Source organism: Procambarus clarkii, chromosome 49 (genome assembly GCF_040958095.1).
Source record: "Procambarus clarkii isolate CNS0578487 chromosome 49, FALCON_Pclarkii_2.0, whole genome shotgun sequence".
Classification (NCBI taxonomy): Eukaryota; Metazoa; Arthropoda; class Malacostraca; order Decapoda; family Cambaridae; genus Procambarus; species Procambarus clarkii.
In genome coordinates, this window is record NC_091198.1 from 1340487 (window position 1) to 1365768 (window position 25282).

The 25282-nt window shown below is 38.4% G+C and overlaps 1 protein-coding gene across 1 annotated transcript in view; it reads left to right on the top strand.

Annotated features, from left to right (window-relative positions):
• Positions 1-18020, top strand: part of LOC138351253 (partner of Y14 and mago-like) — an 18593-nt gene extending 573 nt beyond the window's left edge. The window contains exon 2 of the mRNA XM_069302881.1: positions 17715-18020. Coding sequence (XP_069158982.1) covers positions 17715-18020 — 306 coding nt within the window. The remainder of the gene's footprint in view (positions 1-17714) is intronic.
• The last annotated feature ends 7262 nt before the right edge of the window (positions 18021-25282 follow it).

Consider the following 25282-nt stretch of genomic DNA (forward strand, 5'->3'; position numbering starts at 1 on the left):
GAGCTAGGATTACGAGTCGAGAGCGACGTCCACTCAGCTATAAAGCCCCCTAGTTTGTGTATTGGTGCAAAAGAGTATTTGGGAGAGGTTAATGGAAAGGAATGATGTTTGGTGGCCTTGAAGGCTTTGGAGTTGGCAGTTATGAATTTAAGTATTTATTTTTTAAGATAGGATATATAAGCAAAAGACGTTGCGAGATATAGTAAGAAAAGTTTTTCTGACTGAGGTAAGGTACTGTCTGATTGACTTGTATGTTAGGAAAAAGAATACATATTAGAAACTTAGATGATCTTTTGAAATGTTTCTTAGCAAATAGTTGCAAATTATTGTGTAAAAAGCATTTGGTTACCGTACCCTAAACAAACACACGTGAGCAAAATTAGTCCACGGGATTCAGAGAGAGTAAGCAGCGAAATAGTAACAAAAAATGTGACAATGAGGGGAAACTATGTCATTCAAACGTTAACCATATAAATTACAGTAACACTAACCGAGCGTCCACATACATATTCCAATCAATTTACATAAATAGACATTCACTAATATATTCCTTTAAAATGGACACATGCAGATAGTTACAGTACACATGTCATATCAATTACTGGTACACATAAACACTCATAGCTGGACGTGTCTGCCGATCTTGACAATAGTAGACATGTAATAAAAAATGTGACAATAATGGGAAATTATGTCATTCAATCGTATAAATTTTAACCATATAAATTACAGTAATACTAATTGCGGGCACACGTACATATGTCAATCAATTTACATAAATAAACATTCACTAATGTGTACCTTTAAAATGGACACATACAGATAATTACCGTACACATGTCAGTTCAATTACAGGTACACATAAACACACATAGCTTCACGTGTCTGTCGGTCTTGACAATAGTACACATGGATACGCACACAAAACAGTCCATTATCAATTAACGTGTGTGTGTGTGTGTGTGTGTGTATTTATTTTCTCTTTGTATTTACTATATGTATCAGCAGAATCGAGTTATTAGCTCTTGGAACCCGCCTATCAAATATATGTATTTTTTTCTTTTTTATATCTACTACATCTATTTCTCTCTAACACAAACACACACACACACACACACACACAAACTGGAGGCCTACCGTCTAAACGGAGAGAGTTCGTTGGCTATAATGCTAATGGTCCCCGATCGAATCTCAATTGATGCAATAGCAAACTCAACTCAAAAACTGCAAACTGAATACTCACACCCTAAAAGTGACTCGAACCCATACTGCCAGGAGCAACGCAACTGGTATGTACAGGACGCCTTAATCCGCTTGTGTCCATTTTAAAAGAATATATTAGTGAATGTTTATTTATGTAAATTGATTGCAATATGTTTCATTCCAATCATACATATTCCAATCAATTTACATAAATTTAATTTAAAAGTATGATTCCAATCATACATATTCCAATCTTGACATATGTCAAGCGGATTAATGCATCGTGTACATGCCAGTTGCGTTGCTCCTGGCAGTATGGGTTCGAGTCACTTCTGGGGTGTGAGTTTTCAGTTGCATATTAATTAAGTTTTCAGTTGCATATTAAATAATAAATATTTATTTATTAAATTTAATTTATTTATTTATTAAAATAATTATTAAATAATTGAATAAAATATTAATTAAAAAAATGATTTATTTATTTTTTAAAATTAAATACTAAATAATAAATTAAATATTGATATATACTTGTGGGTCCAGGCCATCTGTGTCCCCTCAGATGGTCTCCCTTATCACAGTTTGTGTCTATGGATGTGTGTCTGTGTGTGAGTGTGTATATCCCTGTGAGTGTCCGGGTGAATGTGAGTGCCCCTGTGAGTGTCCGGGTGAGTGTGTGTCCGGTTATACCTGTGGGTCCACGAGGCCATCTGTGTCCCCTCAGATGGTCTCCCTTATCACAGTCTATGGGTGTGTGTGAGTGTCCCTGTGAGTGTTCGGGTGAGGGTGTGTGAGTGTGTGAGTGTCCGGGTTTATGTGAGGTTTGGTTCCTGGAACAATCCTTCCTCCCCCCCTCCCCAAATCTCCTCCCTTATTCCCACCGTGGGTTCGAATCCCAGGTGATTAGACCTGCCCTAAGTCCATGGATCCAAGGTATCCATCCGTGGGCCCAACGGATTTCACCCCTTCCCCACTTTCCAAGGGCCAGGTCAAGTCTAGCTATCCAGGGAACCTGTCGAAACAGAGGCAGCTACAGGAGGGGACACACAAATATTTGTGTCCTGCAGTTACACAACCGTTCCGACAGGCTCGATCGCAATCTATCCAGATGAGAACTCGTTCTCTTCCGACTAGACCACGCTGGAGTCGCTGTATGTCTCAAATTTGGTGCCTGTATTTATAGTAAGTATTTTTGGTGTATTAATTGATTTGTTTTAATTTTTTAATTACTTAGTTAGAGAGATTTAGGGAGTTGGGGGGGGGGGGGGGGAACGGGTTTCGTGTGTAGTGGATTGTCGAGATCGTGGTTGGTTAGTATTTATGTAGTTGTGTTCACCTAGTTGTGCTTGCGAGGGTTGAGCTCTCCTCTTTCGGCCCGCCTCTCAACTGTCAATCAATCAATTATTACTAACTAATAAAAATTATTCCACACACACACATCCAGGAAGCCGCCCGTAACAGCTGTCTAACGCCCAGGTACATATTTACTGCTAGGTAACAGGGGCATCAGAATGATAGAAACTCTGCTGATTTCCGTTTGTTCCATCACCGGGAAATGGCATGAGCTAGGATTACGAGTCGAGAGCGACGTCCACTCAGCTATAAAGCCCCCTAGTTTGTGTATTGGTGCAAAAGAGTATTTGGGAGAGGTTAATGGAAAGGAATGATGTTTGGTGGCCTTGAAGGCTTTGGAGTTGGCAGTTATGAATTTAAGTATTTATTTTTTTAAGATAGGATATATAAGCAAAAGACGTTGCGAGATATAGTAAGAAAAGTTTTTCTGACTGAGGTAAGGTACTGTCTGATTGACTTGTATGTTAGGAAAAAGAATACATATTAGAAACTTAGATGATCTTTTGAAATGTTTCTTAGCAAATAGTTGCAAATTATTGTGTAAAAAGCATTTGGTTACCGTACCCTAAACAAACACACGTGAGCAAAATTAGTCCACGGGATTCAGAGAGAGTAAGCAGCGAAATAGTAACAAAAAATGTGACAATGAGGGGAAACTATGTCATTCAAACGTTAACCATATAAATTACAGTAACACTAACCGAGCGTCCACATACATATTCCAATCAATTTACATAAATAGACATTCACTAATATATTCCTTTAAAATGGACACATGCAGATAGTTACAGTACACATGTCATATCAATTACTGGTACACATAAACACTCATAGCTGGACGTGTCTGCCGATCTTGACAATAGTAGACATGTAATAAAAAATGTGACAATAATGGGAAATTATGTCATTCAATCGTATAAATTTTAACCATATAAATTACAGTAATACTAATTGCGGGCACACGTACATATGTCAATCAATTTACATAAATAAACATTCACTAATGTGTACCTTTAAAATGGACACATACAGATAATTACCGTACACATGTCAGTTCAATTACAGGTACACATAAACACACATAGCTTCACGTGTCTGTCGGTCTTGACAATAGTACACATGGATACGCACACAAAACAGTCCATTATCAATTAACGTGTGTGTGTGTGTGTGTGTGTGTATTTATTTTCTCTTTGTATTTACTATATGTATCAGCAGAATCGAGTTATTAGCTCTTGGAACCCGCCTATCAAATATATGTATTTTTTTCTTTTTTATATCTACTACATCTATTTCTCTCTAACACAAACACACACACACACACACACACACAAACTGGAGGCCTACCGTCTAAACGGAGAGAGTTCGTTGGCTATAATGCTAATGGTCCCCGATCGAATCTCAATTGATGCAATAGCAAACTCAACTCAAAAACTGCAAACTGAATACTCACACCCTAAAAGTGACTCGAACCCATACTGCCAGGAGCAACGCAACTGGTATGTACAGGACGCCTTAATCCGCTTGTGTCCATTTTAAAAGAATATATTAGTGAATGTTTATTTATGTAAATTGATTGCAATATGTTTCATTCCAATCATACATATTCCAATCAATTTACATAAATTTAATTTAAAAGTATGATTCCAATCATACATATTCCAATCTTGACATATGTCAAGCGGATTAATGCATCGTGTACATGCCAGTTGCGTTGCTCCTGGCAGTATGGGTTCGAGTCACTTCTGGGGTGTGAGTTTTCAGTTGCATATTAATTAAGTTTTCAGTTGCATATTAAATAATAAATATTTATTTATTAAATTTAATTTATTTATTTATTAAAATAATTATTAAATAATTGAATAAAATATTAATTAAAAAATGATTTATTTATTTTTTAAAATTAAATACTAAATAATAAATTAAATATTGATATATACTTGTGGGTCCAGGCCATCTGTGTCCCCTCAGATGGTCTCCCTTATCACAGTTTGTGTCTATGGATGTGTGTCTGTGTGTGAGTGTGTATATCCCTGTGAGTGTCCGGGTGAATGTGAGTGCCCCTGTGAGTGTCCGGGTGAGTGTGTGTCCGGTTATACCTGTGGGTCCACGAGGCCATCTGTGTCCCCTCAGATGGTCTCCCTTATCACAGTCTATGGGTGTGTGTGAGTGTCCCTGTGAGTGTTCGGGTGAGGGTGTGTGAGTGTGTGAGTGTCCGGGTTTATGTGAGGTTTGGTTCCTGGAACAATCCTTCCTCCCCCCCTCCCCAAATCTCCTCCCTTATTCCCACCGTGGGTTCGAATCCCAGGTGATTAGACCTGCCCTAAGTCCATGGATCCAAGGTATCCATCCGTGGGCCCAACGGATTTCACCCCTTCCCCACTTTCCAAGGGCCAGGTCAATTCTAGCTATCCAGGGAACCTGTCGAAACAGAGGCAGCTACAGGAGGGGACACACAAATATTTGTGTCCTGCAGTTACACAACCGTTCCGACAGGCTCGATCGCAATCTATCCAGATGAGAACTCGTTCTTTTCCGACTAGACCACGCTGGAGTCGCTGTATGTCTCAAATTTGGTGCCTGTATTTATAGTAAGTATTTTTGGTGTATTAATTGATTTGTTTTAATTTTTTAATTACTTAGAGAGATTTAGGGAGTTGGGGGGGGGGGGGGAACGGGTTTCGTGTGTAGTGGATTGTCGAGATCGTGGTTGGTTAGTATTTATGTAGTTGTGTTCACCTAGTTGTGCTTGCGAGGGTTGAGCTCTCCTCTTTCGGCCCGCCTCTCAACTGTCAATCAATCAATTATTACTAACTAATAAAAATTATTCCACACACACACATCCAGGAAGCCGCCCGTAACAGCTGTCTAACGCCCAGGTACATATTTACTGCTAGGTAACAGGGGCATCAGAATGATAGAAACTCTGCTGATTTCCGTTTGTTCCATCACCGGGAAATGGCATGAGCTAGGATTACGAGTCGAGAGCGACGTCCACTCAGCTATAAAGCCCCTAGTTTGTGTATTGGTGCAAAAGAGTATTTGGGAGAGGTTAATGGAAAGGAATGATGTTTGGTGGCCTTGAAGGCTTTGGAGTTGGCAGTTATGAATTTAAGTATTTATTTTTTAAGATAGGATATATAAGCAAAAGACGTTGCGAGATATAGTAAGAAAAGTTTTTCTGACTGAGGTAAGGTACTGTCTGATTGACTTGTATGTTAGGAAAAAGAATACATATTAGAAACTTAGATGATCTTTTGAAATGTTTCTTAGCAAATAGTTGCAAATTTTTGTGTAAAAAGCATTTGGTTACCGTACCCTAAACAAACACACGTGAGCAAAATTAGTCCACGGGATTCAGAGAGAGTGAGCAGCGAAATAGTAACAAAAAATGTGACAATGAGGGGAAACTATGTCATTCAAACGTTAACCATATAAATTACAGTAACACTAACCGAGCGTCCACATACATATTCCAATCAATTTACATAAATAGACATTCACTAATATATTCCTTTAAAATGGACACATGCAGATAGTTACAGTACACATGTCATATCAATTACTGGTACACATAAACACTCATAGCTGGACGTGTCTGCCGATCTTGACAATAGTAGACATGTAATAAAAAATGTGACAATAATGGGAAATTATGTCATTCAATCGTATAAATTTTAACCATATAAATTACAGTAATACTAATTGCGGGCACACGTACATATGTCAATCAATTTACATAAATAAACATTCACTAATGTGTACCTTTAAAATGGACACATACAGATAATTACCGTACACATGTCAGTTCAATTACAGGTACACATAAACACACATAGCTTCACGTGTCTGTCGGTCTTGACAATAGTACACATGGATACGCACACAAAACAGTCCATTATCAATTAACGTGTGTGTGTGTGTGTGTGTGTGTATTTATTTTCTCTTTGTATTTACTATATGTATCAGCAGAATCGAGTTATTAGCTCTTGGAACCCGCCTATCAAATATATGTATTTTTTTCTTTTTTATATCTACTACATCTATTTCTCTCTAACACAAACACACACACACACACACACACACAAACTGGAGGCCTACCGTCTAAACGGAGAGAGTTCGTTGGCTATAATGCTAATGGACCCCGATCGAATCTCAATTGATGCAATAGCAAACTCAACTCAAAAACTGCAAACTGAATACTCACACCCTAAAAGTGACTCGAACCCATACTGCCAGGAGCAACGCAACTGGTATGTACAGGACGCCTTAATCCGCTTGTGTCCATTTTAAAAGAATATATTAGTGAATGTTTATTTATGTAAATTGATTGCAATATGTTTCATTCCAATCATACATATTCCAATCAATTTACATAAATTTAATTTAAAAGTATGATTCCAATCATACATATTCCAATCTTGACATATGTCAAGCGGATTAATACATCGTGTACATGCCAGTTGCGTTGCTCCTGGCAGTATGGGTTCGAGTCACTTCTGGGGTGTGAGTTTTCAGTTGCATATTAATTAAGTTTTCAGTTGCATATTAAATAATAAATATTTATTTATTAAATTTAATTTATTTATTTATTAAAATAATTATTAAATAATTGAATAAAATATTAATTAAAAAAATGATTTATTTATTTTTTAAAATTAAATACTAAATAATAAATTAAATATTGATATATACTTGTGGGTCCAGGCCATCTGTGTCCCCTCAGATGGTCTCCCTTATCACAGTTTGTGTCTATGGATGTGTGTCTGTGTGTGAGTGTGTATATCCCTGTGAGTGTCCGGGTGAATGTGAGTGCCCCTGTGAGTGTCCGGGTGAGTGTGTGTCCGGTTATACCTGTGGGTCCACGAGGCCATCTGTGTCTCCTCAGATGGTCTCCCTTATCACAGTCTATGGGTGTGTGTGAGTGTCCCTGTGAGTGTTCGGGTGAGGGTGTGTGAGTGTGTGAGTGTCCGGGTTTATGTGAGGTTTGGTTCCTGGAACAATCCTTCCTCCCCCCCTCCCCAAATCTCCTCCCTTATTCCCACCGTGGGTTCGAATCCCAGGTGATTAGACCTGCCCTAAGTCCATGGATCCAAGGTATCCATCCGTGGGCCCAACGGATTTCACCCCTTCCCCACTTTCCAAGGGCCAGGTCAATTCTAGCTATCCAGGGAACCTGTCGAAACAGAGGCAGCTACAGGAGGGGACACACAAATATTTGTGTCCTGCAGTTACACAACCGTTCCGACAGGCTCGATCGCAATCTATCCAGATGAGAACTCGTTCTTTTCCGACTAGACCACGCTGGAGTCCCTGTATGTCTCAAATTTGGTGCCTGTATTTATAGTAAGTATTTTTGGTGTATTAATTGATTTGTTTTAATTTTTTAATTACTTAGAGAGATTTAGGGAGTTGGGGGGGGGGGGAACGGGTTTCGTGTGTAGTGGATTGTCGAGATCGTGGTTGGTTAGTATTTATGTAGTTGTGTTCACCTAGTTGTGCTTGCGAGGGTTGAGCTCTCCTCTTTCGGCCCGCCTCTCAACTGTCAATCAATCAATTATTACTAACTAATAAAAATTATTCCACACACACACATCCAGGAAGCCGCCCGTAACAGCTGTCTAACGCCCAGGTACATATTTACTGCTAGGTAACAGGGGCATCAGAATGATAGAAACTCTGCTGATTTCCGTTTGTTCCATCACCGGGAAATGGCATGAGCTAGGATTACGAGTCGAGAGCGACGTCCACTCAGCTATAAAGCCCCCTAGTTTGTGTATTGGTGCAAAAGAGTATTTGGGAGAGGTTAATGGAAAGGAATGATGTTTGGTGGCCTTGAAGGCTTTGGAGTTGGCAGTTATGAATTTAAGTATTTATTTTTTTAAGATAGGATATATAAGCAAAAGACGTTGCGAGATATAGTAAGAAAAGTTTTTCTGACTGAGGTAAGGTACTGTCTGATTGACTTGTATGTTAGGAAAAATAATACATATTAGAAACTTAGATGATCTTTTGAAATGTTTCTTAGCAAATAGTTGCAAATTTTTGTGTAAAAAGCATTTGGTTACCGTACCCTAAACAAACACACGTGAGCAAAATTAGTCCACGGGATTCAGAGAGAGTGAGCAGCGAAATAGTAACAAAAAATGTGACAATGAGGGGAAACTATGTCATTCAAACGTTAACCATATAAATTACAGTAACACTAACCGAGCGTCCACATACATATTCCAATCAATTTACATAAATAGACATTCACTAATATATTCCTTTAAAATGGACACATCCAGATAGTTACAGTACACATGTCATATCAATTACTGGTACACATAAACACTCATAGCTGGACGTGTCTGCCGATCTTGACAATAGTAGACATGTAATAAAAAATGTGACAATAATGGGAAATTATGTCATTCAATCGTATAAATTTTAACCATATAAATTACAGTAATACTAATTGCGGGCACACGTACATATGTCAATCAATTTACATAAATAAACATTCACTAATGTGTACCTTTAAAATGGACACATACAGATAATTACCGTACACATGTCAGTTCAATTACAGGTACACATAAACACACATAGCTTCACGTGTCTGTCGGTCTTGACAATAGTACACATGGATACGCACACAAAACAGTCCATTATCAATTAACGTGTGTGTGTGTGTGTGTGTGTGTATTTATTTTCTCTTTGTATTTACTATATGTATCAGCAGAATCGAGTTATTAGCTCTTGGAACCCGCCTATCAAATATATGTATTTTTTTCTTTTTTATATCTACTACATCTATTTCTCTCTAACACAAACACACACACACACACACACACACACAAACTGGAGGCCTACCGTCTAAACGGAGAGAGTTCGTTGGCTATAATGCTAATGGTCCCCGATCGAATCTCAGTTGATGCAATAGCAAACTCAACTCAAAAACTGCAAACTGAATACTCACACCCTAAAAGTGACTCGAACCCATACTGCCAGGAGCAACGCAACTGGTATGTACAGGACGCCTTAATCCGCTTGTGTCCATTTTAAAAGAATATATTAGTGAATGTTTATTTATGTAAATTGATTGCAATATGTTTCATTCCAATCATACATATTCCAATCAATTTACATAAATTTAATTTAAAAGTATGATTCCAATCATACATATTCCAATCTTGACATATGTCAAGCGGATTAATGCATCGTGTACATGCCAGTTGCGTTGCTCCTGGCAGTATGGGTTCGAGTCACTTCTGGGGTGTGAGTTTTCAGTTGCATATTAATTAAGTTTTCAGTTGCATATTAAATAATAAATATTTATTTATTAAATTTAATTTATTTATTTATTAAAATAATTATTAAATAATTGAATAAAATATTAATTAAAAAAATGATTTATTTATTTTTTAAAATTATATACTAAATAATAAATTAAATATTGATATATACTTGTGGGTCCAGGCCATCTGTGTCCCCTCAGATGGTCTCCCTTATCACAGTTTGTGTCTATGGATGTGTGTCTGTGTGTGAGTGTGTATATCCCTGTGAGTGTCCGGGTGAATGTGAGTGCCCCTGTGAGTGTCCGGGTGAGTGTGTGTCCGGTTATACCTGTGGGTCCACGAGGCCATCTGTGTCCCCTCAGATGGTCTCCCTTATCACAGTCAATGGGTGTGTGTGAGTGTCCCTGTGAGTGTTCGGGTGAGGGTGTGTGAGTGTGTGAGTGTCCGGGTTTATGTGAGGTTTGGTTCCTGGAACAATCCTTCCTCCCCCCCTCCCCAAATCTCCTCCCTTATTCCCACCGTGGGTTCGAATCCCAGGTGATTAGACCTGCCCTAAGTCCATGGATCCAAGGTATCCATCCGTGGGCCCAACGGATTTCACCCCTTCCCCACTTTCCAAGGGCCAGGTCAATTCTAGCTATCCAGGGAACCTGTCGAAACAGAGGCAGCTACAGGAGGGGACACACAAATATTTGTGTCCTGCAGTTACACAACCGTTCCGACAGGCTCGATCGCAATCTATCCAGATGAGAACTCGTTCTTTTCCGACTAGACCACGCTGGAGTCGCTGTATGTCTCAAATTTGGTGCCTGTATTTATAGTAAGTATTTTTGGTGTATTAATTGATTTGTTTTAATTTTTTAATTACTTAGAGAGATTTAGGGAGTTGGAGGGGGGGGGGGGGAACGGGTTTCGTGTGTAGTGGATTGTCGAGATCGTGGTTGGTTAGTATTTATGTAGTTGTGTTCACCTAGTTGTGCTTGCGAGGGTTGAGCTCTCCTCTTTCGGCCCGCCTCTCAACTGTCAATCAATCAATTATTACTAACTAATAAAAATTATTCCACACACACACATCCAGGAAGCCGCCCGTATCAGCTGTCTAACGCCCAGGTACATATTTACTGCTAGGTAACAGGGGCATCAGAATGATAGAAACTCTGCTGATTTCCGTTTGTTCCATCACCGGGAAATGGCATGAGCTAGGATTACGAGTCGAGAGCGACGTCCACTCAGCTATAAAGCCCCCTAGTTTGTGTATTGGTGCAAAAGAGTATTTGGGAGAGGTTAATGGAAAGGAATGATGTTTGGTGGCCTTGAAGGCTTTGGAGTTGGCAGTTATGAATTTAAGTATTTATTTTTTTAAGATAGGATATATAAGCAAAAGACGTTGCGAGATATAGTAAGAAAAGTTTTTCTGACTGAGGTAAGGTACTGTCTGATTGACTTGTATGTTAGGAAAAAGAATACATATTAGAAACTTAGATGATCTTTTGAAATGTTTCTTAGCAAATAGTTGCAAATTTTTGTGTAAAAAGCATTTGGTTACCGTACCCTAAACAAACACACGTGAGCAAAATTAGTCCACGGGATTCAGAGAGAGTGAGCAGCGAAATAGTAACAAAAAATGTGACAATGAGGGGAAACTATGTCATTCAAACGTTAACCATATAAATTACAGTAACACTAACCGAGCGTCCACATACATATTCCAATCAATTTACATAAATAGACATTCACTAATATATTCCTTTAAAATGGACACATCCAGATAGTTACAGTACACATGTCATATCAATTACTGGTACACATAAACACTCATAGCTGGACGTGTCTGCCGATCTTGACAATAGTAGACATGTAATAAAAAATGTGACAATAATGGGAAATTATGTCATTCAATCGTATAAATTTTAACCATATAAATTACAGTAATACTAATTGCGGGCACACGTACATATGTCAATCAATTTACATAAATAAACATTCACTAATGTGTACCTTTAAAATGGACACATACAGATAATTACCGTACACATGTCAGTTCAATTACAGGTACACATAAACACACATAGCTTCACGTGTCTGTCGGTCTTGACAATAGTACACATGGATACGCACACAAAACAGTCCATTATCAATTAACGTGTGTGTGTGTGTGTGTGTGTGTATTTATTTTCTCTTTGTATTTACTATATGTATCAGCAGAATCGAGTTATTAGCTCTTGGAACCCGCCTATCAAATATATGTATTTTTTTCTTTTTTATATCTACTACATCTATTTCTCTCTAACACAAACACACACACACACACACACACACACAAACTGGAGGCCTACCGTCTAAACGGAGAGAGTTCGTTGGCTATAATGCTAATGGTCCCCGATCGAATCTCAGTTGATGCAATAGCAAACTCAACTCAAAAACTGCAAACTGAATACTCACACCCTAAAAGTGACTCGAACCCATACTGCCAGGAGCAACGCAACTGGTATGTACAGGACGCCTTAATCCGCTTGTGTCCATTTTAAAAGAATATATTAGTGAATGTTTATTTATGTAAATTGATTGCAATATGTTTCATTCCAATCATACATATTCCAATCAATTTACATAAATTTAATTTAAAAGTATGATTCCAATCATACATATTCCAATCTTGACATATGTCAAGCGGATTAATGCATCGTGTACATGCCAGTTGCGTTGCTCCTGGCAGTATGGGTTCGAGTCACTTCTGGGGTGTGAGTTTTCAGTTGCATATTAATTAAGTTTTCAGTTGCATATTAAATAATAAATATTTATTTATTAAATTTAATTTATTTATTTATTAAAATAATTATTAAATAATTGAATAAAATATTAATTAAAAAAATGATTTATTTATTTTTTAAAATTAAATACTAAATAATAAATTAAATATTGATATATACTTGTGGGTCCAGGCCATCTGTGTCCCCTCAGATGGTCTCCCTTATCACAGTTTGTGTCTATGGATGTGTGTCTGTGTGTGAGTGTGTATATCCCTGTGAGTGTCCGGGTGAATGTGAGTGCCCCTGTGAGTGTCCGGGTGAGTGTGTGTCCGGTTATACCTGTGGGTCCACGAGGCCATCTGTGTCCCCTCAGATGGTCTCCCTTATCACAGTCTATGGGTGTGTGTGAGTGTCCCTGTGAGTGTTCGGGTGAGGGTGTGTGAGTGTGTGAGTGTCCGGGTTTATGTGAGGTTTGGTTCCTGGAACAATCCTTCCTCCCCCCCTCCCCAAATCTCCTCCCTTATTCCCACCGTGGGTTCGAATCCCAGGTGATTAGACCTGCCCTAAGTCCATGGATCCAAGGTATCCATCCGTGGGCCCAACGGATTTCACCCCTTCCCCACTTTCCAAGGGCCAGGTCAATTCTAGCTATCCAGGGAACCTGTCGAAACAGAGGCAGCTACAGGAGGGGACACACAAATATTTGTGTCCTGCAGTTACACAACCGTTCCGACAGGCTCGATCGCAATCTATCCAGATGAGAACTCGTTCTTTTCCGACTAGACCACGCTGGAGTCGCTGTATGTCTCAAATTTGGTGCCTGTATTTATAGTAAGTATTTTTGGTGTATTAATTGATTTGTTTTAATTTTTTAATTACTTAGAGAGATTTAGGGAGTTGGGGGGGGGGGGGGGGGAACGGGTTTCGTGTGTAGTGGATTGTCGAGATCGTGGTTGGTTAGTATTTATGTAGTTGTGTTCACCTAGTTGTGCTTGCGAGGGTTGAGCTCTCCTCTTTCGGCCCGCCTCTCAACTGTCAATCAATCAATTATTACTAACTAATAAAAATTATTCCACACACACACATCCAGGAAGCCGCCCGTATCAGCTGTCTAACGCCCAGGTACATATTTACTGCTAGGTAACAGGGGCATCAGAATGATAGAAACTCTGCTGATTTCCGTTTGTTCCATCACCGGGAAATGGCATGAGCTAGGATTACGAGTCGAGAGCGACGTCCACTCAGCTATAAAGCCCCCTAGTTTGTGTATTGGTGCAAAAGAGTATTTGGGAGAGGTTAATGGAAAGGAATGATGTTTGGTGGCCTTGAAGGCTTTGGAGTTGGCAGTTATGAATTTAAGTATTTATTTTTTTAAGATAGGATATATAAGCAAAAGACGTTGCGAGATATAGTAAGAAAAGTTTTTCTGACTGAGGTAAGGTACTGTCTGATTGACTTGTATGTTAGGAAAAAGAATACATATTAGAAACTTAGATGATCTTTTGAAATGTTTCTTAGCAAATAGTTGCAAATTTTTGTGTAAAAAGCATTTGGTTACCGTACCCTAAACAAACACACGTGAGCAAAATTAGTCCACGGGATTCAGAGAGAGTGAGCAGCGAAATAGTAACAAAAAATGTGACAATGAGGGGAAACTATGTCATTCAAACGTTAACCATATAAATTACAGTAACACTAACCGAGCGTCCACATACATATTCCAATCAATTTACATAAATAGACATTCACTAATATATTCCTTTAAAATGGACACATCCAGATAGTTACAGTACACATGTCATATCAATTACTGGTACACATAAACACTCATAGCTGGACGTGTCTGCCGATCTTGACAATAGTAGACATGTAATAAAAAATGTGACAATAATGGGAAATTATGTCATTCAATCGTATAAATTTTAACCATATAAATTACAGTAATACTAATTGCGGGCACACGTACATATGTCAATCAATTAACATAAATAAACATTCACTAATGTGTACCTTTAAAATGGACACATACAGATAATTACCGTACACATGTCAGTTCAATTACAGGTACACATAAACACACATAGCTTCACGTGTCTGTCGGTCTTGACAATAGTACACATGGATACGCACACAAAACAGTCCATTATCAATTAACGTGTGTGTGTGTGTGTGTGTGTGTATTTATTTTCTCTTTGTATTTACTATATGTATCAGCAGAATCGAGTTATTAGCTCTTGGAACCCGCCTATCAAATATATGTATTTTTTTCTTTTTTATATCTACTACATCTATTTCTCTCTAACACAAACACACACACACACACACACACACACAAACTGGAGGCCTACCGTCTAAACGGAGAGAGTTCGTTGGCTATAATGCTAATGGTCCCCGATCGAATCTCAGTTGATGCAATAGCAAACTCAACTCAAAAACTGCAAACTGAATACTCACACCCTAAAAGTGACTCGAACCCATACTGCCAGGAGCAACGCAACTGGTATGTACAGGACGCCTTAATCCGCTTGTGTCCATTTTAAAAGAATATATTAGTGAATGTTTATTTATGTAAATTGATTGCAATATGTTTCATTCCAATCATACATATTCCAATCAATTTACATAAATTTAATTTAAAAGTATGATTCCAATCATACATATTCCAATCTTGACATATGTCAAGCGGATTAATGCATCGTGTACATGCCAGTTGCGTTGCTCCTGGCAGTATGGGTTCGAGTCACTTCTGGGGTGTGAGTTTTCAGTTGCATATTAAATAAGATTTCAGTTGCATATTAAATAATAAATATTTATTTATTAAATTTAATTTATTTATTTATTAAAATAATTATTAAATAATTGAATAAAATATTAATTAAAAAATGATTTATTTATTTTTTAAAATTAAATACTAAATAATAAATTAAATATTGATATATACTTGTGGGTCCAGGCCATCTGTGTCCCCTCAGATGGTCTCCCTTATCACAGTTTGTGTCTATGGATGTGTGTCTGTGTGTGAGTGTGTATATCCCTGTGAGTGTCCGGGTGAATGTGAGTGCCCCTGTGAGTGTCCGGGTGAGTGTGTGTCCGGTTATACCTGTGGGTCCACGAGGCCATCTGTGTCCCCTCAGATGGTCTCCCTTATCACAGTCTATGGGTGTGTGTGAGTGTCCCTGTGAGTGTTCGGGTGAGGGTGTGTGAGTGTGTGAGTGTCCGGGTTTATGTGAGGTTTGGTTCCTGGAACAATCCTTCCTCCCCCCCTCCCCAAATCTCCTCCCTTATTCCCACCGTGGGTTCGAATCCCAGGTGATTAGACCTGCCCTAAGTCCATGGATCCAAGGTATCCATCCGTGGGCCCAACGGATTTCACCCCTTCCCCACTTTCCAAGGGCCAGGTCAATTCTAGCTATCCAGGGAACCTGTCGAAACAGAGGCAGCTACAGGAGGGGACACACAAATATTTGTGTCCTGCAGTTACACAACCGTTCCGACAGGCTCGATCGCAATCTATCCAGATGAGAACTCGTTCTCTTCCGACTAGACCACGCTGGAGTCGCTGTATGTCTCAAATTTGGTGCCTGTATTTATAGTTAGTATTTTTGGTGTATTAATTGATTTGTTTTAATTTTTTAATTACTTAGAGAGATTTAGGGAGTTGGGGGGGGGGGGGGAACGGGTTTCGTGTGTAGTGGATTGTCGAGATCGTGGTTGGTTAGTATTTATGTAGTTGTGTTCACCTAGTTGTGCTTGCGAGGGTTGAGCTCTCCTCTTTCGGCCCGCCTCTCAACTGTCAATCAATCAATTATTACTAACTAATAAAAATTATTCCACACACACACATCCAGGAAGCCGCCCGTAACAGCTGTCTAACGCCCAGGTACATATTTACTGCTAGGTAACAGGGGCATCAGAATGATAGAAACTCTGCTGATTTCCGTTTGTTCCATCACCGGGAAATGGCATGAGCTAGGATTACGAGTCGAGAGCGACGTCCACTCAGCTATAAAGCCCCCCTAGTTTGTGTATTGGTGCAAAAGAGTATTTGGGAGAGGTTAATGGAAAGGAATGATGTTTGGTGGCCTTGAAGGCTTTGGAGTTGGCAGTTATGAATTTAAGTATTTATTTTTTTAAGATAGGATATTTAAGCAAAAGACGTTGCGAGATATAGTAAGAAAAGTTTTTCTGACTGAGGTAAGGTACTGTCTGATTGACTTGTATGTTAGGAAAAAGAATACATATTAGAAACTTAGATGATCTTTTGAAATGTTTCTTAGCAAATAGTTGCAAATTTTTGTGTAAAAAGCATTTGGTTACCGTACCCTAAACAAACACACGTGAGCAAAATTAGTCCACGGGATTCAGAGAGAGTGAGCAGCGAAATAGTAACAAAAAATGTGACAATGAGGGGAAACTATGTCATTCAAACGTTAATCATATAAATTACAGTAACACTAACCGAGCGTCCACATACATATTCCAATCAATTTACATAAATAGACATTCACTAATATATTCCTTTAAAATGGACACATGCAGATAGTTACAGTACACATGTCATATCAATTACTGGTACACATAAACACTCATAGCTGGACGTGTCTGCCGATCTTGACAATAGTAGACATGTAATAAAAAATGTGACAATAATGGGAAATTATGTCATTCAATCGTATAAATTTTAACCATATAAATTACAGTAATACTAATTGCGGGCACACGTACATATGTCAATCAATTTACATAAATAAACATTCACTAATGTGTACCTTTAAAATGGACACATACAGATAATTACCGTACACATGTCAGTTCAATTACAGGTACACATAAACACACATAGCTTCACGTGTCTGTCGGTCTTGACAATAGTACACATGGATACGCACACAAAACAGTCCATTATCAATTAACGTGTGTGTGTGTGTGTGTGTGTGTATTTATTTTCTCTTTGTATTTACTATATGTATCAGCAGAATCGAGTTATTAGCTCTTGGAACCCGCCTATCAAATATATGTATTTTTTTCTTTTTTATATCTACTACATCTATTTCTCTCTAACACAAACACACACACACACACACAAACTGGAGGCCTACAGTCACAAAAAGGAGTCACAAAATCACAGGAGTCACAAAAAAAGAAAGCAGCAGCAGCAAAAAAGAAAGCTGCAGCAGCAGACTCGGATATAACGAAAGATTTAGAAAATGTGCACATTTCAAATACAGGAGGGAAGCAGCCATCTGCTTCTGATCCCACAAAACGATTACGCAATCTTAAGAAAAAGTTACGTGATATTGAAAAGTTGGAAAAACAGATTGCTAGTGGTGAACTTAAGAATCCAGAACCTGAACAACTAGAGAAGGTGAAAAAGAAAGATGAGGTAATACAGCAAATTGATGACTTAGAGGATGAACTTGGTGACTCACATTAGTGAAACATAAAACCTAGATTTGCAGACATAAACAGTAATTAATTACCACTAGAAATTATTACAGTACTGACGTAAGTGGGATACTTGGTAATAGGGGTTAAAAAAAAGCTCATCACCTGATTTTTAAACTACTCAAAACACAAAATGGGAAAGTAGCTAGTGTTAGTAAATGATGTTGTTTTATCTCATTAACCCCATAGCTGCGTGTTTTGATGGGTCAGTTACCATATAACAAAGCATTCTTCATTAAGACACAATTTCACCACACTACGCAAAATATTTTCTCTTATTATTTGTCCATTTTTACCATGATGGCTACTGTATATACTCATAAGTAAATTTTATTACATTAGAAAACGGTACTATCATGACATGAATTCCGTTATTCAAAATTATATCACTAGTACAGTGTTACACAATTAATTGTTTGAGTTAGGAGAGACATAACTAATGCTCAAGCTAAGCTTTTTCCCATGGAACATTGGAGTTCTGCTTTATAATTGACAATACTTGTCTAAAAATGTTCATACATTATTGAAATCAGCAGAGGCAGCTAGGGGGTTAATTTTTTCTGTGTTTGAAAGTTACTTTTTGTGCATTTAAGAAGATTAAACTAAAGAGCAAGGTTGTTTTGATAGGTGTGGCTGAGCAAGTGTAGCATGTTAATTAGTATGGCAGTGATGTAACCATATGCAAAAGATAGCATAATATTTCTATTAAAGTGAATCTGTATCACTTACTTTTTATAGGAAAGTCCAATAGTCTTTTAGCAAGTGGTCAAGAAGTTCATTTTGGAGCTTAGTATTCAAAGAAGAGTCGGACAATATATAGACATCACATACTTTGTATGGTGAAGGGTGCAATTTTAATGAAGACTTTTTTTCTGCAAATGTCATATTGAGTTCACCTTCTGACAAATGCAGTTTGTTAGGCTTTAGACGGATTCTTTGTGTCTACCATTCTGTGTTGCTTAAAATATGTTGAAAATAGAAGTCGGCATTTTTTCTTAAATCCTTTACTATTTTTAATGAAATGGTTACCGGGCATAATTAAAATTCCAACCCATCCTCCTGTTTAGATTATAAGATTTGTAACTATGTGGACCATCATAAATACAGACATAATGACCAATTAGATGGTAGAAATTGGTACTGCTGTATGGAGCCGGTCGGCCGAGCGGACAGCACGCGGGACTTGTGATCCTGTGGTCCTGGGTTCGATCCCAGGCGCCGGCGAGAAACATTGGGCAGAGTTTCTTTCACCCTATGCCCCTGTTACCTAGCAGTAAATAGGTACCTGGGTGTTAGTCAGCTGTCATGGGCTGCTTCCTGGGGGTGGAGGCCTGGTCGAAGACCGGGCCGCGGGGACACTAAAGCCCCGAAATCATCTCAAGATAATCTCAAGATACTACCGTCTAAACGGAGAGAGTTCGTTGGCTATAATGCTAATGGTCCCCGATCGAATCTCAATTGATGCAATAGCAAACTCAACTCAAAAACTGCAAACTGAATACTCACACCCTAAAAGTGACTCGAACCCATACTGCCAGGAGCAACGCAACTGGTATGTACAGGACGCCTTAATCCGCTTGTGTCCATTTTAAAAGAATATATTAGTGAATGTTTATTTATGTAAATTGATTGCAATATGTTTCATTCCAATCATACATATTCCAATCAATTTACATAAATTTAATTTAAAAGTATGATTCCAATCATACATATTCCAATCTTGACATATGTCAAGCGGATTAATGCATCGTGTACATGCCAGTTGCGTTGCTCCTGGCAGTATGGGTTCGAGTCACTTCTGGGGTGTGAGTTTTCAGTTGCATATTAATTAAGTTTTCAGTTGCATATTAAATAATAAATATTTATTTATTAAATTTAATTTATTTATTTATTAAAATAATTATTAAATAATTGAATAAAATATTAATTAAAAAAATGATTTATTTATTTTTTAAAATTAAATACTAAATAATAAATTAAATATTGATATATACTTGTGGGTCCAGGCCATCTGTGTCCCCTCAGATGGTCTCCCTTATCACAGTTTGTGTCTATGGATGTGTGTCTGTGTGTGAGTGTGTATATCCCTGTGAGTGTCCGGGTGAATGTGAGTGCCCCTGTGAGTGTCCGGGTGAGTGTCTGTCCGGTTATACCTGTGGGTCCACGAGGCCATCTGTGTCCCCTCAGATGGTCTCCCTTATCACAGTCTATGGGTGTGTGTGAGTGTCCCTGTGAGTGTTCAGGTGAGGGTGTGTGAGTGTGTGAGTGTCCGGGTTTATGTGAGGTTTGGTTCCTGGAACAATCCTTCCTCCCCCCCTCCCCAAATCTCCTCCCTTATTCCCACCGTGGGTTCGAATCCCAGGTGATTAGACCTGCCCTAAGTCCATGGATCCAAGGTATCCATCCGTGGGCCCAACGGATTTCACCCCTTCCCCACTTTCCAAGGGCCAGGTCAATTCTAGCTATCCAGGGAACCTGTCGAAACAGAGGCAGCTACAGGAGGGGACACACAAATATTTGTGTCCTGCAGTTACACAACCGTTCCGACAGGCTCGATCGCAATCTATCCAGATGAGAACTCGTTCTCTTCCGACTAGACCACGCTGGAGTCGCTGTATGTCTCAAATTTGGTGCCTGTATTTATAGTTAGTATTTTTGGTGTATTAATTGATTTGTTTTAATTTTTTAATTACTTAGTTAGAGAGATTTAGGGAGTTGGGGGGGGGGAACGGGTTTCGTGTGTAGTGGATTGTCGAGATCGTGGTTGGTTAGTATTTATGTAGTTGTGTTCACCTAGTTGTGCTTGCGAGGGTTGAGCTCTCCTCTTTCGGCCCGCCTCTCAACTGTCAATCAATCAATTATTACTAACTAATAAAAATTATTCCACACACACACATCCAGGAAGCCGCCCGTAACAGCTGTCTAACGCCCAGGTACATATTTACTGCTAGGTAACAGGGGCATCAGAATGATAGAAACTCTGCTGATTTCCGTTTGTTCCATCACCGGGAAATGGCATGAGCTAGGATTACGCGTCGAGAGCGACGTCCACTCAGCTATAAAGCCCCCCTAGTTTGTGTATTGGTGCAAAAGAGTATTTGGGAGAGGTTAATGGAAAGGAATGATGTTTGGTGGCCTTGAAGGCTTTGGAGTTGGCAGTTATGAATTTAAGTATTTATTTTTTTAAGATAGGATATATAAGCAAAAGACGTTGCGAGATATAGTAAGAAAAGTTTTTCTGACTGAGGTAAGGTACTGTCTGATTGACTTGTATGTTAGGAAAAAGAATACATATTAGAAACTTAGATGATCTTTTGAAATGTTTCTTAGCAAATAGTTGCAAATTTTTGTGTAAAAAGCATTTGGTTACCGTACCCTAAACAAACACACGTGAGCAAAATTAGTCCACGGGATTCAGAGAGAGTGAGCAGCGAAATAGTAACAAAAAATGTGACAATGAGGGGAAACTATGTCATTCAAACGTTAACCATATAAATTACAGTAACACTAACCGAGCGTCCACATACATATTCCAATCAATTTACATAAATAGACATTCACTAATATATTCCTTTAAAATGGACACATGCAGATAGTTACAGTACACATGTCATATCAATTACTGGTACACATAAACACTCATAGCTGGACGTGTCTGCCGATCTTGACAATAGTAGACATGTAATAAAAAATGTGACAATAATGGGAAATTATGTCATTCAATCGTATAAATTTTAACCATATAAATTACAGTAATACTAATTGCGGGCACACGTACATATGTCAATCAATTTACATAAATAAACATTCACTAATGTGTACCTTTAAAATGGACACATACAGATAATTACCGTACACATGTCAGTTCAATTACAGGTACACATAAACACACATAGCTTCACGTGTCTGTCGGTCTTGACAATAGTACACATGGATACGCACACAAAACAGTCCATTATCAATTAACGTGTGTGTGTGTGTGTGTGTGTGTATTTATTTTCTCTTTGTATTTACTATATGTATCAGCAGAATCGAGTTATTAGCTCTTGGAACCCGCCTATCAAATATATGTATTTTTTTCTTTTTTATATCTACTACATCTATTTCTCTCTAACACAAACACACACACACACACACACACACACAAACTGGAGGCCTACCGTCTAAACGGAGAGAGTTCGTTGGCTATAATGCTAATGGTCCCCGATCGAATCTCAGTTGATGCAATAGCAAACTCAACTCAAAAACTGCAAACTGAATACTCACACCCTAAAAGTGACTCGAACCCATACTGCCAGGAGCAACGCAACTGGTATGTACAGGACGCCTTAATCCGCTTGTGTCCATTTTAAAAGAATATATTAGTGAATGTTTATTTATGTAAATTGATTGCAATATGTTTCATTCCAATCATACATATTCCAATCAATTTACATAAATTTAATTTAAAAGTATGATTCCAATCATACATATTCCAATCTTGACATATGTCAAGCGGATTAATGCATCGTGTACATGCCAGTTGCGTTGCTCCTGGCAGTATGGGTTCGAGTCACTTCTGGGGTGTGAGTTTTCAGTTGCATATTAAATAAGTTTTCAGTTGCATATTAAATAATAAATATTTATTTATTAAATTTAATTTATTTATTTATTAAAATAATTATTAAATAATTGAATAAAATATTAATTAAAAAAATGATTTATTTATTTTTTAAAATTAAATACTAAATAATAAATTAAATATTGATATATACTTGTGGGTCCAGGCCATCTGTGTCCCCTCAGATGGTCTCCCTTATCACAGTTTGTGTCTATGGATGTGTGTCTGTGTGTGAGTGTGTATATCCCTGTGAGTGTCCGGGTGAATGTGAGTGCCCCTGTGAGTGTCCGGGTGAGTGTGTGTCCGGTTATACCTGTGGGTCCACGAGGCCATCTGTGTCCCCTCAGATGGTCTCCCTTATCACAGTCTATGGGTGTGTGTGAGTGTCCCTGTGAGTGTTCGGGTGAGGGTGTGTGAGTGTGTGAGTGTCCGGGTTTATGTGAGGTTTGGTTCCTGGAACAATCCTTCCTCCCCCCCTCCCCAAATCTCCTCCCTTATTCCCACCGTGGGTTCGAATCCCAGGTGATTAGACCTGCCCTAAGTCCATGGATCCAAGGTATCCTTCCGTGGGCCCAACGGATTTCACCCCTTCCCCACTTTCCAAGGGCCAGGTCAATTCTAGCTATCCAGGGAACCTGTCGAAACAGAGGCAGCTACAGGAGGGGACACACAAATATTTGTGTCCTGCAGTTACACAACCGTTCCGACAGGCTCGATCGCAATCTATCCAGATGAGAACTCGTTCTCTTCCGACTAGACCACGCTGGAGTCGCTGTATGTCTCAAATTTGGTGCCTGTATTTATAGTTAGTATTTTTGGTGTATTAATTGATTTGTTTTAATTTTTTAATTACTTAGAGAGGTTTAGGGAGTTGGGGGGGGGGAACGGGTTTCGTGTGTAGTGGATTGTCGAGATCGTGGTTGGTTAGTATTTATGTAGTTGTGTTCACCTAGTTGTGCTTGCGAGGGTTGAGCTCTCCTCTTTCGGCCCGCCTCTCAACTGTCAATCAATCAATTATTACTAACTAATAAAAATTATTCCACACACACACATCCAGGAAGCCGCCCGTAACAGCTGTCTAACGCCCAGGTACATATTTACTGCTAGGTAACAGGGGCATCAGAATGATAGAAACTCTGCTGATTTCCGTTTGTTCCATCACCGGGAAATGGCATGAGCTAGGATTACGAGTCGAGAGCGACGTCCACTCAGCTATAAAGCCCCCCTAGTTTGTGTATTGGTGCAAAAGAGTATTTGGGAGAGGTTAATGGAAAGGAATGATGTTTGGTGGCCTTGAAGGCTTTGGAGTTGGCAGTTATGAATTTAAGTATTTATTTTTTTAAGATAGGATATATAAGCAAAAGACGTTGCGAGATATAGTAAGAAAAGTTTTTCTGACTGAGGTAAGGTACTGTCTGATTGACTTGTATGTTAGGAAAAAGAATACATATTAGAAACTTAGATGATCTTTTGAAATGTTTCTTAGCAAATAGTTGCAAATTTTTGTATAAAAAGCATTTGGTTACCGTACCCTAAACAAACACACGTGAGCAAAATTAGTCCACGGGATTCAGAGAGAGTAAGCAGCGAAATAGTAACAAAAAATGTGACAATGAGGGGAAACTATGTCATTCAAACGTTAACCATATAAATTACAGTAACACTAACCGAGCGTCCACATACATATTCCAATCAATTTACATAAATAGACATTCACTAATATATTCCTTTAAAATGGACACATGCAGATAGTTACAGTACACATGTCATATCAATTACTGGTACACATAAACACTCATAGCTGGACGTGTCTGTCGATCTTGACAATAGTAGACATGTAATAAAAAATGTGACAATAATGGGAAATTATGTCATTCAATCGTATAAATTTTAACCATATAAATTACAGTAATACTAATTGCGGGCACACGTACATATGTCAATCAATTTACATAAATAAACATTCACTAATGTGTACCTTTAAAATGGACACATACAGATAATTACCGTACACATGTCAGTTCAATTACAGGTACACATAAACACACATAGCTTCACGTGTCTGTCGGTCTTGACAATAGTACACATGGATACGCACACAAAACAGTCCATTATCAATTAACGTGTGTGTGTGTGTGTGTGTGTGTGTATTTATTTTCTCTTTGTATTTACTATATGTATCAGCAGAATCGAGTTATTAGCTCTTGGAACCCGCCTATCAAATATATGTATTTTTTTCTTTTTTATATCTACTACATCTATTTCTCTCTAACACAAACACACACACACACACACACACACACAAACTGGAGGCCTACCGTCTAAACGGAGAGAGTTCGTTGGCTATAATGCTAATGGTCCCCGATCGAATCTCAGTTGATGCAATAGCAAACTCAACTCAAAAACTGCAAACTGAATACTCACACCCTAAAAGTGACTCGAACCCATACTGCCAGGAGCAACGCAACTGGTATGTACAGGACGCCTTAATCCGCTTGTGTCCATTTTAAAAGAATATATTAGTGAATGTTTATTTATGTAAATTGATTGCAATATGTTTCATTCCAATCATACATATTCCAATCAATTTACATAAATTTAATTTAAAAGTATGATTCCAATCATACATATTCCAATCTTGACATATGTCA